Source organism: Orcinus orca, chromosome 1, assembly GCF_937001465.1.
Source record: "Orcinus orca chromosome 1, mOrcOrc1.1, whole genome shotgun sequence".
Classification (NCBI taxonomy): Eukaryota; Metazoa; Chordata; class Mammalia; order Artiodactyla; family Delphinidae; genus Orcinus; species Orcinus orca.
In genome coordinates, this window is record NC_064559.1 from 95,682,946 (window position 1) to 95,695,613 (window position 12,668).

Sequence of the window (12,668 nt, forward strand, 5' to 3'; positions counted from 1 at the left end):
TTAGAGTCTTGACTGGTAGTAGCAGGACTGCTAGGGATTGGAGAGGGGCTGAATGTGGAGGTGAAGGAGGAGCTATAGGTAAAGAAGACCCTGAGGAGGGAGTGGAAGAGGGGGAAATGGGGGAACTAGGGGTGCTTCACTCTGCCATAGTAGTTCTTAGCTGGGCTGCCCAGTACTGCTCGGGATATAGTGCTGGGACTAGGGGACTAAGGCAAGCCGTGGAGAGTGTAGCAGTTGTGTACACTCTGCTCACTGGGGCTGGGCTTCGCTGCTCAACTTCTGTACGAGGCAACGCCTTACACGGTGCCCTGGACTTTAAGCCGTGGAGAGTGTAGCAGTTGTGTACACTCTGCTCACTGGGGCTGGGCTTCACTGCTCAACTTCTGTACGAGGCAGCGCCTTACACGGTGCCCTGGACTTTGTACCACCAAGTATGGCATTTACTCCCTTGGCAGCACTGGGAACAGGGCAGCCCCCTACTCTGCTCGGCCTCCTTTCTTCCGTATGCATGGCCCCCACTGCTGTGCTTGGGCCCAGGCCCTTCCTCCTGTCCTCCTACCAACCAGGCTAGAGGAGGGAGAAACAGGAGAGTGGGACAAGGCCAGAGCGATCTTCAACTATTTCATCTGATTAGCAAAATTGGACCACCAATAACATGTTTATAGACAGACCTTAATACTAGGAGCTGATGGTACAATGAGCAGAGTTCTGTGCTAAGTAGATGTAAAGTACAAACGCCAACAATACACACATAAAGATGCTCGCTGCAGTCTGGGGGAAGGTTCTGTACTATACCTCCACAAAGAGAAATATTGGATGGTACAAAGAACTGTATGATGAGGGCAAATGGAACCGTACAGAGATTGATGCCTGGGCTTAATGGGCTATGAGCGTTAAGGAGGGTGAGTCTTGGGCTGGACCTTGAGGAACAGGTAACCACGGTAGCCCTTCTTACATTTCTTTAGTGCCTACGGTAATAAATCACTTATATAAATTATTTTAAGAGAAAGCCCTTTACTCACTGAGTAAGCTTCTGACTGCCATGAAGCCGTTTTTCCCAGAAAGTTACTGAGTTTAGGGGACCCCTGTGTGATTGGATGGGTGGGGGGCGGGGGGAGGCATACAGTGAAAGAGAAGAGAAGACAGAGCTGCTCCTCAAAGAGAATTGATGGGTATCCTGGCCCTAAATCCCTAGCAAGGCTTCACCCCTTCCTGGAATGTTCTCGCCCATACCACCCTTCCCAGACCCAGGCTGTAGACTGCCTAATATCCCGATGTCAGGGGTCCAACAAGTTCTTGCTATGGATGTGGGGAGGGCATTATTGCCTTCATGGGTCTGAGCTGGGATGTGGGTGTACAAGCAGGAGGAGAAACAGGAATAACAGGAAGGAAGAAGGCATGGAGACAGTTCAAGTATCTGGTCCTTAAGGGAAAAAGAATGGTGATGAGCTGGAGGAAGAAGAGTCGGTGACTGCTGAGAGAACCCCATCCCTGCAGAAGTTCAAGGAGAGATGGACAACTATTTTATGGGATGGCAAGTGTGCCTGTGTGTTCAAGGTGGGGGAAGAGGTCGAAACAGTAACTGTGAGTTGGGCCAATTTCTCTAAGTCCTTTCTGTCCCTGAGATTCTCGACTTCAGTGATTAGAGCGGAGGAAATCTGGGCATTTGTCCAACCCCTATCTGTGTGGTGGGGGTGAGAGAGCCAGCATTCCTGAGGGGTGCTGTGGGACCAGCTACTCGGTTACGTTTCTACTCCATCTCTGGCTCCACTTGTTTAATCTCCATACGGTATTACAGTGTTTGGTTTTCTGAAATACCAGAATTGATAGTAATTGACAAAACCAGCATCCCATTGGTCAGGACTTGTGGGGGAGGAAGGGGGAAGAAAGTAGAACTTAACGTAGTAACATTTTATTGGCTCAGACGATGCTTCTGAACAAGTTGAACACCTTCCCCGTTGACTGTCGCTGGGGACAAGCTAAAATCATTGGCAGCAAGAGTAACCAGCTGACAGCTGCAGGAAACCACCACTTCTAAAAATGCTCAGAAAGAGGCAGATGAGGGGAGGGGGGGAACAACAATTCCGAACAAATTCCTCGGATAGGACCTTATATGGGGACAGGCCCAGAGTACTTAAGTAGCTTTAGGAAGGAAAGGGAGGGGAGGAAGTATAGATTGAAGGCATCCCTCACAGTCTTTGAGCAACCAATAACAGGCCCTACAAACCCAGTAACAGACAAATACACAAACAGTGACACACATTGACATACACATGTCCAACTCCATAGAGATACGTTAGCACATTCTCTTGATAATGTAGATGCAAATAAGCATTGAGAAGCTGAAAATGTGAGAACTGGGGCCTGAAAACGGGTCAGAGGAAATATATTAACTGACCTAATTCCCCAGTGAGAATGAATTGTTCATCCCACTTATTTGTTCAATAAATAAGCCATTTTGTTATAAACTAGAATCAAATCATTCTCTCACAGTGTCTGGAAAGGACACAGATTTTTGGAGTCAGACTGAATCTAAGCTTTGCAAGAGCCAGGATGTAATGGCATGATCTTAAATTACTTGATCTCTGTGAGCCTCAGTTTCTTTATCTGTAAAATGGGTATATTACCACCTGCATTATGGAGAGGTTGTCAGAACTGAAGAACATAATGATGTAAATGCTTGGCCCTGTGTGTGGCTTCTAGTAAGTGTCAATACATGCTGATTCTCTTCCCCTCAAATCTCTTCCGTTCCCTGTTCCCTTCCCACTCCTGCATTGGCCTGAGAAAATAAGTATACCAAGGAACTTTCTAGGTCAGATCTAAAATGGGCTATTTTGTAGAATTTGTGCCAAAAGTTGTAGGTTACTTTCAGGGGATAATAAAAAGGAAGACATGGTCTCTGTCCTCAGAGTTCATAGTCTGGTGGCTAAGACAGTCTCAGGTAAGACAAAGATTCCAGACCTGTGTGATAGGTGCCATGGTAGAAGAGGCGCATAGAATATGGGGTCAAGGAAGTGTTCCTGGAGGAGGTGTCTGCCTCCCCTTCTAGAAGTAAGCTATAAGGGCTTTTGGAGAGTAGGGTAGTGGTGGAAGGTGTGCTTGCTAGTTCAGCTCCCAGGCTCTGCTCTGCTCTGCAAAATCAAAGTAAAGTGAACAGACTTGAAGCTGGTGGATAATACTGTAAAGCAACTGAGTCGAGTTGGAAGGGGTAGTTTTGGGGAGAAGCTACCATCTCGGTAGAAAATGTTAAGTTGGGGAGAGAGGATTTTAAAGACATTGAGCTGTGTATTAAAATGTGCTCCTGCTTCACTCTCCCCTCCCCCATCCTCTGATGTTTCCTTGAGAAACTAAGTAAAGATTTAAATTATGTTAAATTAGTTTTTTTTATTACTAGACTGCGTTTCTTCTGTTATGTTGTGTGTCATGACTGGGCCTCTAGAAGCCCCAGGATTTCTTCAGAATACAGAAAGATCGGATGTTGTGGTGGAAACCAGCATATCAGAATTTAAGGTTTCAGAAACTAGCAATTCTAGGGGATGACTAAGCCCAGGATGCGGCCAGGGTGAAAAAGAGTAGAGATGAAGGTTCTTGAAAATGGGGAGCTTGCAAATGAATGTAGAGGAGTTATCAGAAGATGGTAGATAGGAGGGATAAGAAGGTGAAGTCAGTTTTACAAGAGTAGAACACCGTGGAGGAGCAGAGGCTGAGGAAGGGTCCTCTAGAAGAACTACATTTCAAGTTTCTGTATGTCTGTCTTTTCCACTACACAGTGAGATCTTTAAAAAAAACCAAACAAACAAAAAATGAGGGCTTCTACTTGGCTCTTACTTTGTGCTCAAAATCAGATGTATTGAATATCTGCTGTCTGCTGGCCCTTTTCCATAATTCTCACTAATTATCACAAAACCACTTAAGATGGGTTCACTGTGTGGATGAAACCCAGAGAGTGTATTGCTCAACATCACACAGCCAGTGGGTTTCAAAGCTGCCATTGTATTCAAATCCAGTATTATGTAATTCTGAGCCTCCATAGGCACCTCAAACTCATGAGGTCCAAAGTTTAACTTGTCATCTCTACTGTTTCCCCCAAATGTGCCTCTTCCAAGTTTTTTTTTTTTTTTTTTTTTTTGCAGTACGCGGGCCTCTCACTGTTGTGGCTTCTCCCGTTGCGGAGCACAGGCTCCGGACGCGCAGGCTCAGCGGCCATGGCTCACGGGCCCAGCCGCTCCGCGGCATGTGGGATCTCCCCGGACCGGGGCACAAACCCGTGCCCCCTGCATCAGCAGGCGGACTCCCAACCACTGCGCCACCAGGGAAGCCCACCTCTTCTAAGTTTTGTTTCTCATTAAATGTCGCCACCATCCACCCAGTGATCCACATTAGAAATCTGGGAGTCGAGACCTCCCTGGTGGTCCAATGGTTAAGACTCTGTGGTCGCAATGCAGGGGGCCCAGGTTCTATCCCTGGTCAGGGAACTAGATCCCACATGCCACAACTAAGACCAGGCACAGCCAAATAAATTACTTACTTACTTAATTCATTAATTAAGAAAAAGAAATCTGGGAGTCCTCTTGGAGTCTTCTAACTCCCTGACTTGACACATCCAGCCAATCACCAAGTCCTATTTGCCTCCTAAAAGTTCTCAAAGGTGTCCTCTTCCTTCCAGTCCCACTGATATTACCTTGTTTTGCATGAGTTTCATCTCACTCCTGGATTGCTGCAGTAACCTCCTTGATAGGTCCCTGCTTCCAGTCTTGACCACTCCAATCATGCTCCTCGTTTCCACCGGAGTAAAATTCCTAGTTCTGATCGTAGCACCCTCTGTTTAGAGCACTTTAAGGCTTTCTTCTTGCCCACAGGATAAAACTCAATCTCTTTCAATGTGGTTTATGGAGTCTTTCATTATCTGTCACCTATTTACCTCTTCAGTTTCATCTTTCACCATTCCCCTGACTCTATCGTTTAGCCTATTGATCCTTTTTTAATTTCCCCAGCTCCCTAATTTCTTCCTCATTTCCAGACTTTTGCACTGTGGTTTCCTGTGTCTAGAACGCTATTCACCTGTTAAAAGATAATTTTCAGAAAAGATTATTTCAGAAAAGAGTAAATTATGACTCTCACACTGTTAAAGAGAAAATTATTCTGACACTTGTTAAAATGGTAAGAAAGACTTTATTCAGGACTATTGCAGTAGGTGCCAAGGCTATCCCAATCAGAGAGAGATTGGGTTCAACTCTGAATACAGTTAAGGACAGGTGGATAGTTATAGCCAATGAGCAGAATGAGTCAGTAGACGGAAAATTACATCAAGAGTAGGGAGACCCTTGCTCAACCAACTTAGAATTCTTGCTAAAGGCAGGCCAGGGTGATCAGAAATTAAGGGTGAGGGGATTCTTGCTAAAGTGACTTAGCAGGATTCTTGATAAAAATGGCTGTAGGCCCAAGGATGAGGTCTATTAGAAAAGAGGGCTCAGGGGAGCCTGTCTAAAATTTGGTCAAGGAGAGAGTTTTTGTCAATACACGTATAAAAATGAACACCTGTTAAAGATTTTATTTAACTCATAAGGAAACCAGCAGATGTTATAACTCGTTAAAAAAAAAATCTAAAGAACAGACACATTTACAGATCAGAAATAAAGAAATATGAAAATGGAGGCAAAATTGTTTTGTTTTGTTTTGTTTTTCCCACAATGCGGGGGGGCGGGGTGAGGAGGGGAGTAGGGGGTTAATTGAACCTCTCTCAGACAGGACAGAATTTGCATGTGGATCAGTTAACCTACACAGAATTGTAAAATAGCTCCATGGAGACTGAATCTTATAAAACAGAAGGACATGGTATAGACAAGTCCTTCAGGTTTCCCATTAGTCATCACTTCTTCTGGGAAACCTTTCCCAAACTTCAACTTGTGAACGAGGTGCAATTTTTAGGCTCTCATATTTATCACACTATATTGTGTACAACTACCCTGACCCCCTTCACCCCCACCCCGACCCCGCACAAAAGAACATGAGCTTTTTGAGGCAGACACTGCGAGTTATTTAAGTTTCCTCAGTGTGATGCTCTGCTTCTAAGTAGAAGCCACAAGATAAAACATATTGCATATTAACGAAGCGTCCATCTTACTCTAACAACTGGGGAAACACATTTTTACATTAAAGCGGACGCTGCCCTTCCCTCCACACTCAACGTTTCCTTGTTTTATTAACCGTTTCTATTTCAAGGCCTGCGGGATACCTTGGGGATACAAAAATGCGCCAGAGGAGTCTGCAACGATGTACCCTGAGCAAGAAATAATTTTGATAATAAGTGGCACTAGGTTAAAGGGGGCGCCGCTGACACACTGGGAAAGGGGCTCAGGTCAACTTCGGGCGATAGTGAGGTCTTCCGATGCACCGGCCTCTCAGTACGTCTTGGCCCCGAGAAAGGTCCTGGTTTGACTTGATGTTTTCACAAGTCTGAGGGGTGAGGGGTGGGGGGTGGAATCCCGTTGGAAGTCGGTCCGGTGAGGATGAGCCCCCGCGCCTTCTCCCGAGGGATCGAACCCCGAGAAGCCCGCGCGGTACCTTCACCCGTGCCCCACAGGCCGCGCGGGGCTCGGACCCTGCGCTTCGCGGGCCGGGGCGGCTCCACCCTAGGCCCCGCCCCGTGACGCGAGGCCCCGCCCCCGAAGCTCCCGCTTCCAAGATGGCGGCAGCGGTTTCTTTCCGGTTGTCGGGGTGGTGGTGAAGACTGGCTGCAGAAGGTCAGGTGTGTGGTCTGGGGCTGGTGGGGTGAGAGGCACGGGAGAAAGGTTCGGGAAATTGGGAAGGTGAGAAGTTTTGGGTAAAGGCTGGAGACAGCCTTGAGCAGGGAGGGGGACGTAAGTGCAAGTATGGACAGAGGCCGGTGGGCTCACATTGCCAGGTAGAGCAAACGCAGGAGGAGATTGGGATGGGATGAGGGTGCTCCGAAACAACTGGGCTGTAAGGCCCTGCAGAGCGCTGACCACGCCCCTCTAGGTGAGCTAGCCCAGGTACCTCTGACAGGTTCTGCCCAGCCCTCCATCTCCCTATCTCATTTCACCAATAACCCCTGATCCCCACCTCCGATAGGACCGGGGAAAGGTAGAAAAAGGTAGGGGATGTTACCCCCATCCTATTCCCCGCCGCGCTGCAAGGTTGTTTGCATGCAGCTCCCAGGTGGTCACGCTCCCTGCACCTGCAGAGCTAGCTCCCAGAAACGTGAAGAACGGAAAGGAGCCAGTTTCCTCCGCCTCCCTGGGTTCTCTTGAGGCCACTCCACAGTCCTGTTAAGACTGCCTCACCCCTGGCGAAAGTAAGATCTCCGATAGCTTCCCTTTCCCCACTCTCCAAACAGGTTGGTCCTGCTGGGGTGGAGGATGGTTAAGTACAGAGTGAATCTGACACACTAGAGGGTTATGGGGGAAAGGCCAGGGACCTAGCATCTACTGCTGCACCCCTTTTCTCTCCAACCACTTTCCCTCCCTTCCCCAACTGGGAAACCGGCTTCACCCTGATCCTCGTGTCTGCCCCTCTGCGGGTGGCTGGCTATCCTTGACCACTTCTGTTTCAGCTGGTCCTAAGATTGCTGCTGGAGTGCTGGATGGAGCCTTTCTCTGTCCTCTGTGACATTTCCAATTTTATATAATGCCTCACATCTCTGCTCCCCCGGGACCCCGTGGAGTCCCCGTGACCCTGAAGAAGACAGCTTGAACCTAGGTGAGTCTATCTCTACCCCCTCTAAAATTGGAAGGGAGGTTCTCCAGAGAATGCTCTGAAATGGCCTTGGGACATGAATGATGTAAGCATTCTTGGGGACTGATAGTAGGTGATAGGAGTGGTTTGAGGGAGGGGTGGAGGAGAGTGAAACTTGGGCTGGAAGTGACAGGTGGTAGGTCTGATAGTGGTAGCATTCTATTTCTTTCCATACATCTGTGTGCTCCCTTCTGTGACTTTGTTCTTTTCCTCTTTACCCCTGGCACCGCCTTCATCCATGCCCAATGATCTCTTTCTGCTGGCTTGCTCTCTTCCTGCCTGCCCCAGCACTCTCCTCTCTCCCTCTCCAGACTACACCCCAGGATGCTGCGGAGGCTGCTGGAGCGACCCTGCACTCTGGCCCTGCTTGTGGGCTCCCAGCTGGCTGTCATGATGTACCTGTCGCTGGGGGGCTTCCGAAGCCTCAGTGCTCTATTTGGCCGAGAGCAGGAGCCGACATTTGACTACTCTCATCCCCATGATGTCTACAGTAACCTCAGTCACCTGCCTGGGGCCCCTGTTGCCCCAGGGGGCCCCCCAGCTCCTCAAGGTCTGCCCTACTGTCCAGAACGATCTCCTCTCTTAGGTGAGTGCAGAAGGAAGGCAGAAGTGAAGGCGAGGCCAAAGTGTGGGGACAGGGAGGCTTGGACAGGCATAGGATGGCAGGAGTGGGTCTTAGAACAGGAGGCTCACGTAACTGGAAGGGAGGCTGAGGTTGAGATAGAATGGACTCTAAATTTGGAGTTTCGGCTGGGCTCTTGGGTTGAGCCACAGCCCATTTATGGGCTCTTCTTGCCTTGGGCTAGGACTTGCTTCTTTTGTAGATCACTCCTAGTCTAGTGAGTTAGTTGGAAGTCCATCTGTTCTCTCCATCCCCTAACTGTAAGCTTCTAACCTTGTGAGGCAGGGGGGAGTTATGGAACCCTCAAATAAGAAGGTAGGCTAGGTAAGGAGCCTTCACCTTCCAGACTTTGCAAAGCTGTCCCAGTGATGGGGAACTCAAGGTTTTGTGAGGTTTCTGAGCAAGCCCTTGGGGGAGCTGAGCCCCAGAATAAGACTGCCAGGGACAGTTCTTCTTGCCCTTCTAATCCCTGACCTTGCCATTCCCTCCCAACAGTGGGTCCCGTGTCCGTGTCCTTTAGCCCAGTGCCGTCACTGGCAGAGATTGTGGAGAGGAATCCCCGGGTGGAACCGGGGGGCCGGTACCGCCCTGCAGGGTGTGAGCCCCGGTCCCGAACAGCCATCATTGTGCCCCATCGTGCCCGGGAGCACCACCTGCGCCTGCTGCTCTACCACCTGCACCCGTTCCTGCAACGCCAGCAGCTTGCTTATGGCATCTATGTCATCCACCAGGTACCCCCAATTCCCATACCCTTCTGATTTTCTTTCTTATAAGGAAGCCTCAAACAAATTCCACTCCACTCTCATATAATGGATCCCTGAAATAATTTTAAGAGGGTCAGCCAAAAAAAAAAAAAAAAAAAGAGGGTCAGACTGTTGAATGTGAGAAAGCAGGGGGCTTCCCTGGTGGGGCAGTGGTTAAGAATCCACCTGCCAATGCAGGGGACACAGGTTCAAGCCCTGTCCGGGAAGATCCCACATGCCACAGAGCAGCTAAGCCCGTGCACCACAACTACTGAGCCTGCACTCTAGAGCCCATGAGCCACAACTACTGAGCCCACGCGCCTAGAGCCCATGCTCCGCAACAAGAGAAGCCACCACGACAAAGAGTACCCCCGCTTACCGCAACTAGAGAAAGCCTGCGTGCAGCAACAAAGACCCAATGCAGCCCCCCCCAAAAAAAAAAAAAATACATATACACACACACACACACATATATAAAAAGAAAGCAGCAGCTGGCACTGCTCTGCCAACGTGTTAGTCCCATACTTCTCCTTAAGAATATTCCCACTGTCCTATAATCTTCCATGATTTTTCCGTTCTTGAATTTGGAAGTGGATAGATTTGGGCTAAAATTCTGGCTTCTGCCACTTGTTCCATATGTCACCTTGAGCAGGATCCCCAACCTGCTAAAATGAGGCAAAGAGTGATAACTAATATACCACCTGTTCCACGTGGTTGGTTTGTTGTCGGGATTAAATGCTAAATAGCAGCATGTAAGTGTCAGGCACATACTGATGCTCAAAAAATTTTTTGTTGAATGAAAAAACAAAGACGTTGTCTTTCTCTTCATTCTCCTTGTCCCATATCCCACTTTGATTTCCCTCTTTTCACTTTTATGCTTCTTTTCCATGCTACCTATAGACCTAGTTTGGTCCTCCGCCATTATCTTCCAGGCTGGAAATGGAACATTTAACAGGGCAAAGCTGCTGAATGTTGGGGTGCGGGAGGCCCTGCGTGATGAAGAATGGGACTGCTTGTTCTTGCATGATGTGGACCTCTTGCCAGAGAACGACCACAATCTGTATGTGTGTGACCCCCGAGGACCCCGGCATGTTGCTGTTGCCATGAACAAGTTTGGATACAGGTAGAGGGCGTGAGAGGGTACTGGAAGCAGGAATTCCACCACCCAGTGGAAGAAGGGGGGATGGCCCCCCAGAGGACTTGTGGAATCCAAGGATGTTTCTCTCCCCAGCCTCCCGTACCCCCAGTACTTTGGAGGGGTCTCGGCGCTCACTCCTGACCAGTATCTGAAGATGAATGGCTTCCCCAATGAATACTGGGGCTGGGGTGGTGAGGATGATGACATTGCTACCAGGTCAGACTTCCTGCCACCACCTCCCTCCCTAACCCCAGCCTGGATCACTGTCCTGTGAGACCACCCCTAGCCATAGTCCTTTACCACTAACTTTTAGCTCCCTGGTGCTGCATTGTGCCCATTCCTCTCCCTTAGTCTTTTCAGTCTGCCCAGGTCAGGCTTTGCATGCTGCTCCCCATCTTTTATCCTTCAGTCTCTTAGATCTGGTTAGTAATGTCCCTGGGAAAGATCAGATCAGTAGACTATAGTATCATGGGATTCCAGAGCTGGAAAGGGGCCTAGAGACAGTTTAGTCCTGCCTCTGCTAGGGTTGCATCCAAACCACACTTCCTTTCAGGGCTGGGAGAGGAGAGGCTCAGCTCCACATAGCCCAGAACCACTTTTTTTTTTTAAAAAAAAGGCCTGGGCCATTGGCATGATGCCAGCTTATTTTTAGCATGTGAAACATTTTGACCTTCAGCCTCAGCTGACCCAATTTCCTGTCATTTGACTATTTGAACTTGATATGCTGGACCCACTGCTTCTCCTCCCCCTTTGTCCTCGGGCATGACATCTCTATGAATTCTTGTCTTCTGTATGTGTGTAAAGCACCCAGCAATTTCTAAATGTATGTATTCTTTCAGTACCTTCCCAGGCTATCTTCACTTCTTGCTTCTGTGGGTCAGAGTGGGAGTTTGTTTCTTTCCAGGTCCTGATTACTTGGTTCCACTCTTTTCTTAATGTGGGTGGGGGCTAGGGGATGTGGCAGAGTACTCGTCTAAGTAAGAATCGCTGAGCTTGGGTCTGTGACTCCCAGTCTTGCCCTCCCTTTCTGAGAAAATGGCTCCTCTCCCGGTCCTTTCCAGCCTGCAGGGGCAGCTCCTGGGAGCCATTTAGGAAGCAAAGGTGGGAGGTGCAAATCTACCTCTGCCAATTGTTTAAAGGCCCCAGGGTGCCTGGCAGTAGGCCCTGAGGATCTGGATACATCCAGGCTTTTACATTCTCTTCAGCCATTTCTTTCTTTATGTTTGACTTTCTCTCCCCTTCCAGTACTTGGCACTTCTTCTGCCTAGTTAGCAATAGCTGTTCTTTGTGTAAAGAAACGTGCAATTCCATCCTTGCTAGCCTTAGCTCTTCTTGCTCACCTGTCAGCAGCTTTCTTCTGCTCTGGGTTCTCCAAGTTGCCCTCACTTTTCCCATAGGGTACGCCTGGCTGGGATGAAGATCTCTCGGCCCCCCACATCTGTGGGACACTATAAGATGGTGAAGCACCGAGGAGATAAGGGCAACGAGGAAAATCCCCACAGGTAGGATGGGAGGGCTGCCTGGGAATTACTACTGGATCCTCAGGATTCTGCGCCCTAGCCAGGCAGTTCCTGAAGGTTCCTAGATTCCTGGCTGTTCCTTTCCAGGTCTTAGTCTCCAATCTCTAATCCTCAGATTTGACCTCCTGGTCCGAACCCGGAATTCCTGGACTCAAGATGGGATGAACTCACTGACATACCGATTGCTGGCTCGAGAGCTGGGCCCTCTCTATACCAACATCACAGCAGACATTGGAACTGACCCTCGGGGTCCTCAGACTCCCTCTGGTCCCCGTTACCCACCTGGTTCCTCCCAGGCCTTCCGTCAGGAGATGCTGCAGCGCCGGCCCCCAGCCAGGCCCGACCCTCTGCCTGCTGCCAACCACACAGCTCCCCATGGTTCACACTGACTCCTCCTTAATCATGAAACTGAATCAGAAGAGTTGTGTTCTCCCCACCCTCAGCTCCTCACTGCTCTTAGAGGGGATGTGGGGGAAATGAACTCTACTGCCGTGCTGGGGGCAGGGGCCTCTCCTCACTGCTGGACTGGAGCTGGGCTCCTCTAGCCCTGGGGGTCCCTCTTTCTAGGGTCACCAGCCAGGGCTTATGACTGTGAATCCTTGATGTCATGATTTTCTGTGATGACTCCTAGGAGTCCCCTGCCCAGGGGGTAAGAGCAGGGCTGGACCCCAAATCCCTTCCTCTTCCATGGAGAGAAGAGTGTTCTGACTTCTCCCGGGACCTCTGTGAATATTTATTCTATTTATGGTTCCCAGGAAGTGTGTTTGAAGGAAGCCCCTCCCAGGGTACTTTCTGCCAGTGCTGGAGTAGCTCCCTCTTCTGGACCTTGCTCAGGGGGCTGGGATTTTGATATATTTTCTAATAAAGGACTTTGTCTTGCCTCTGCTCCT

The 12,668-nt window shown here is 49.3% G+C and overlaps 1 protein-coding gene across 5 annotated transcripts; it reads left to right on the forward strand.

Annotated features, from left to right (window-relative positions):
- Positions 1-6,639: 6,639 nt before the first annotated feature.
- B4GALT3 (beta-1,4-galactosyltransferase 3) lies at positions 6,640-12,663 on the forward strand. 5 transcript variants are annotated; one of them, XM_004284400.4, is made up of 8 exons: positions 6,640-6,748; positions 7,574-7,719; positions 8,067-8,341; positions 8,873-9,108; positions 10,053-10,243; positions 10,352-10,474; positions 11,656-11,760; positions 11,894-12,663. In XM_004284400.4, the coding sequence occupies exons 3-8, from the start codon at positions 8,080-8,082 to the stop codon at positions 12,165-12,167; spliced, it is 1,191 nt and encodes a 396-aa protein (XP_004284448.1). In that variant the 5' UTR covers positions 6,640-6,748; positions 7,574-7,719; positions 8,067-8,079; the 3' UTR covers positions 12,168-12,663. The 5 variants fall into 5 exon arrangements, with proteins under 5 accessions (XP_004284448.1, XP_033270163.1, XP_049550878.1 ...); XM_033414272.2 differs by having other exon boundaries at positions 6,656-6,748; positions 7,173-7,719; XM_049694921.1 differs by having other exon boundaries at positions 6,726-6,743; positions 7,173-7,719.
- Positions 12,664-12,668: the final 5 nt, after the last annotated feature.

What these genes read in the sequence shown, in the direction of transcription:
- B4GALT3 (XM_004284400.4), top strand. Translation starts at nt 8,080, where the DNA reads ATGCTGCGGAGGCTGCTGGAGCGACCCTGCACTCTGGCCCTGCTTGTG. An exon ending in AGAACGATCTCCTCTCTTAG is followed by an intron (nt 8,342 to 8,872) that starts GTGAGTGCAGAA and finishes CCCTCCCAACAG; the next exon opens with TGGGTCCCGTGTCCGTGTCC. An exon ending in ATGAACAAGTTTGGATACAG is followed by an intron (nt 10,244 to 10,351) that starts GTAGAGGGCGTG and finishes TTCTCTCCCCAG; the next exon opens with CCTCCCGTACCCCCAGTACT.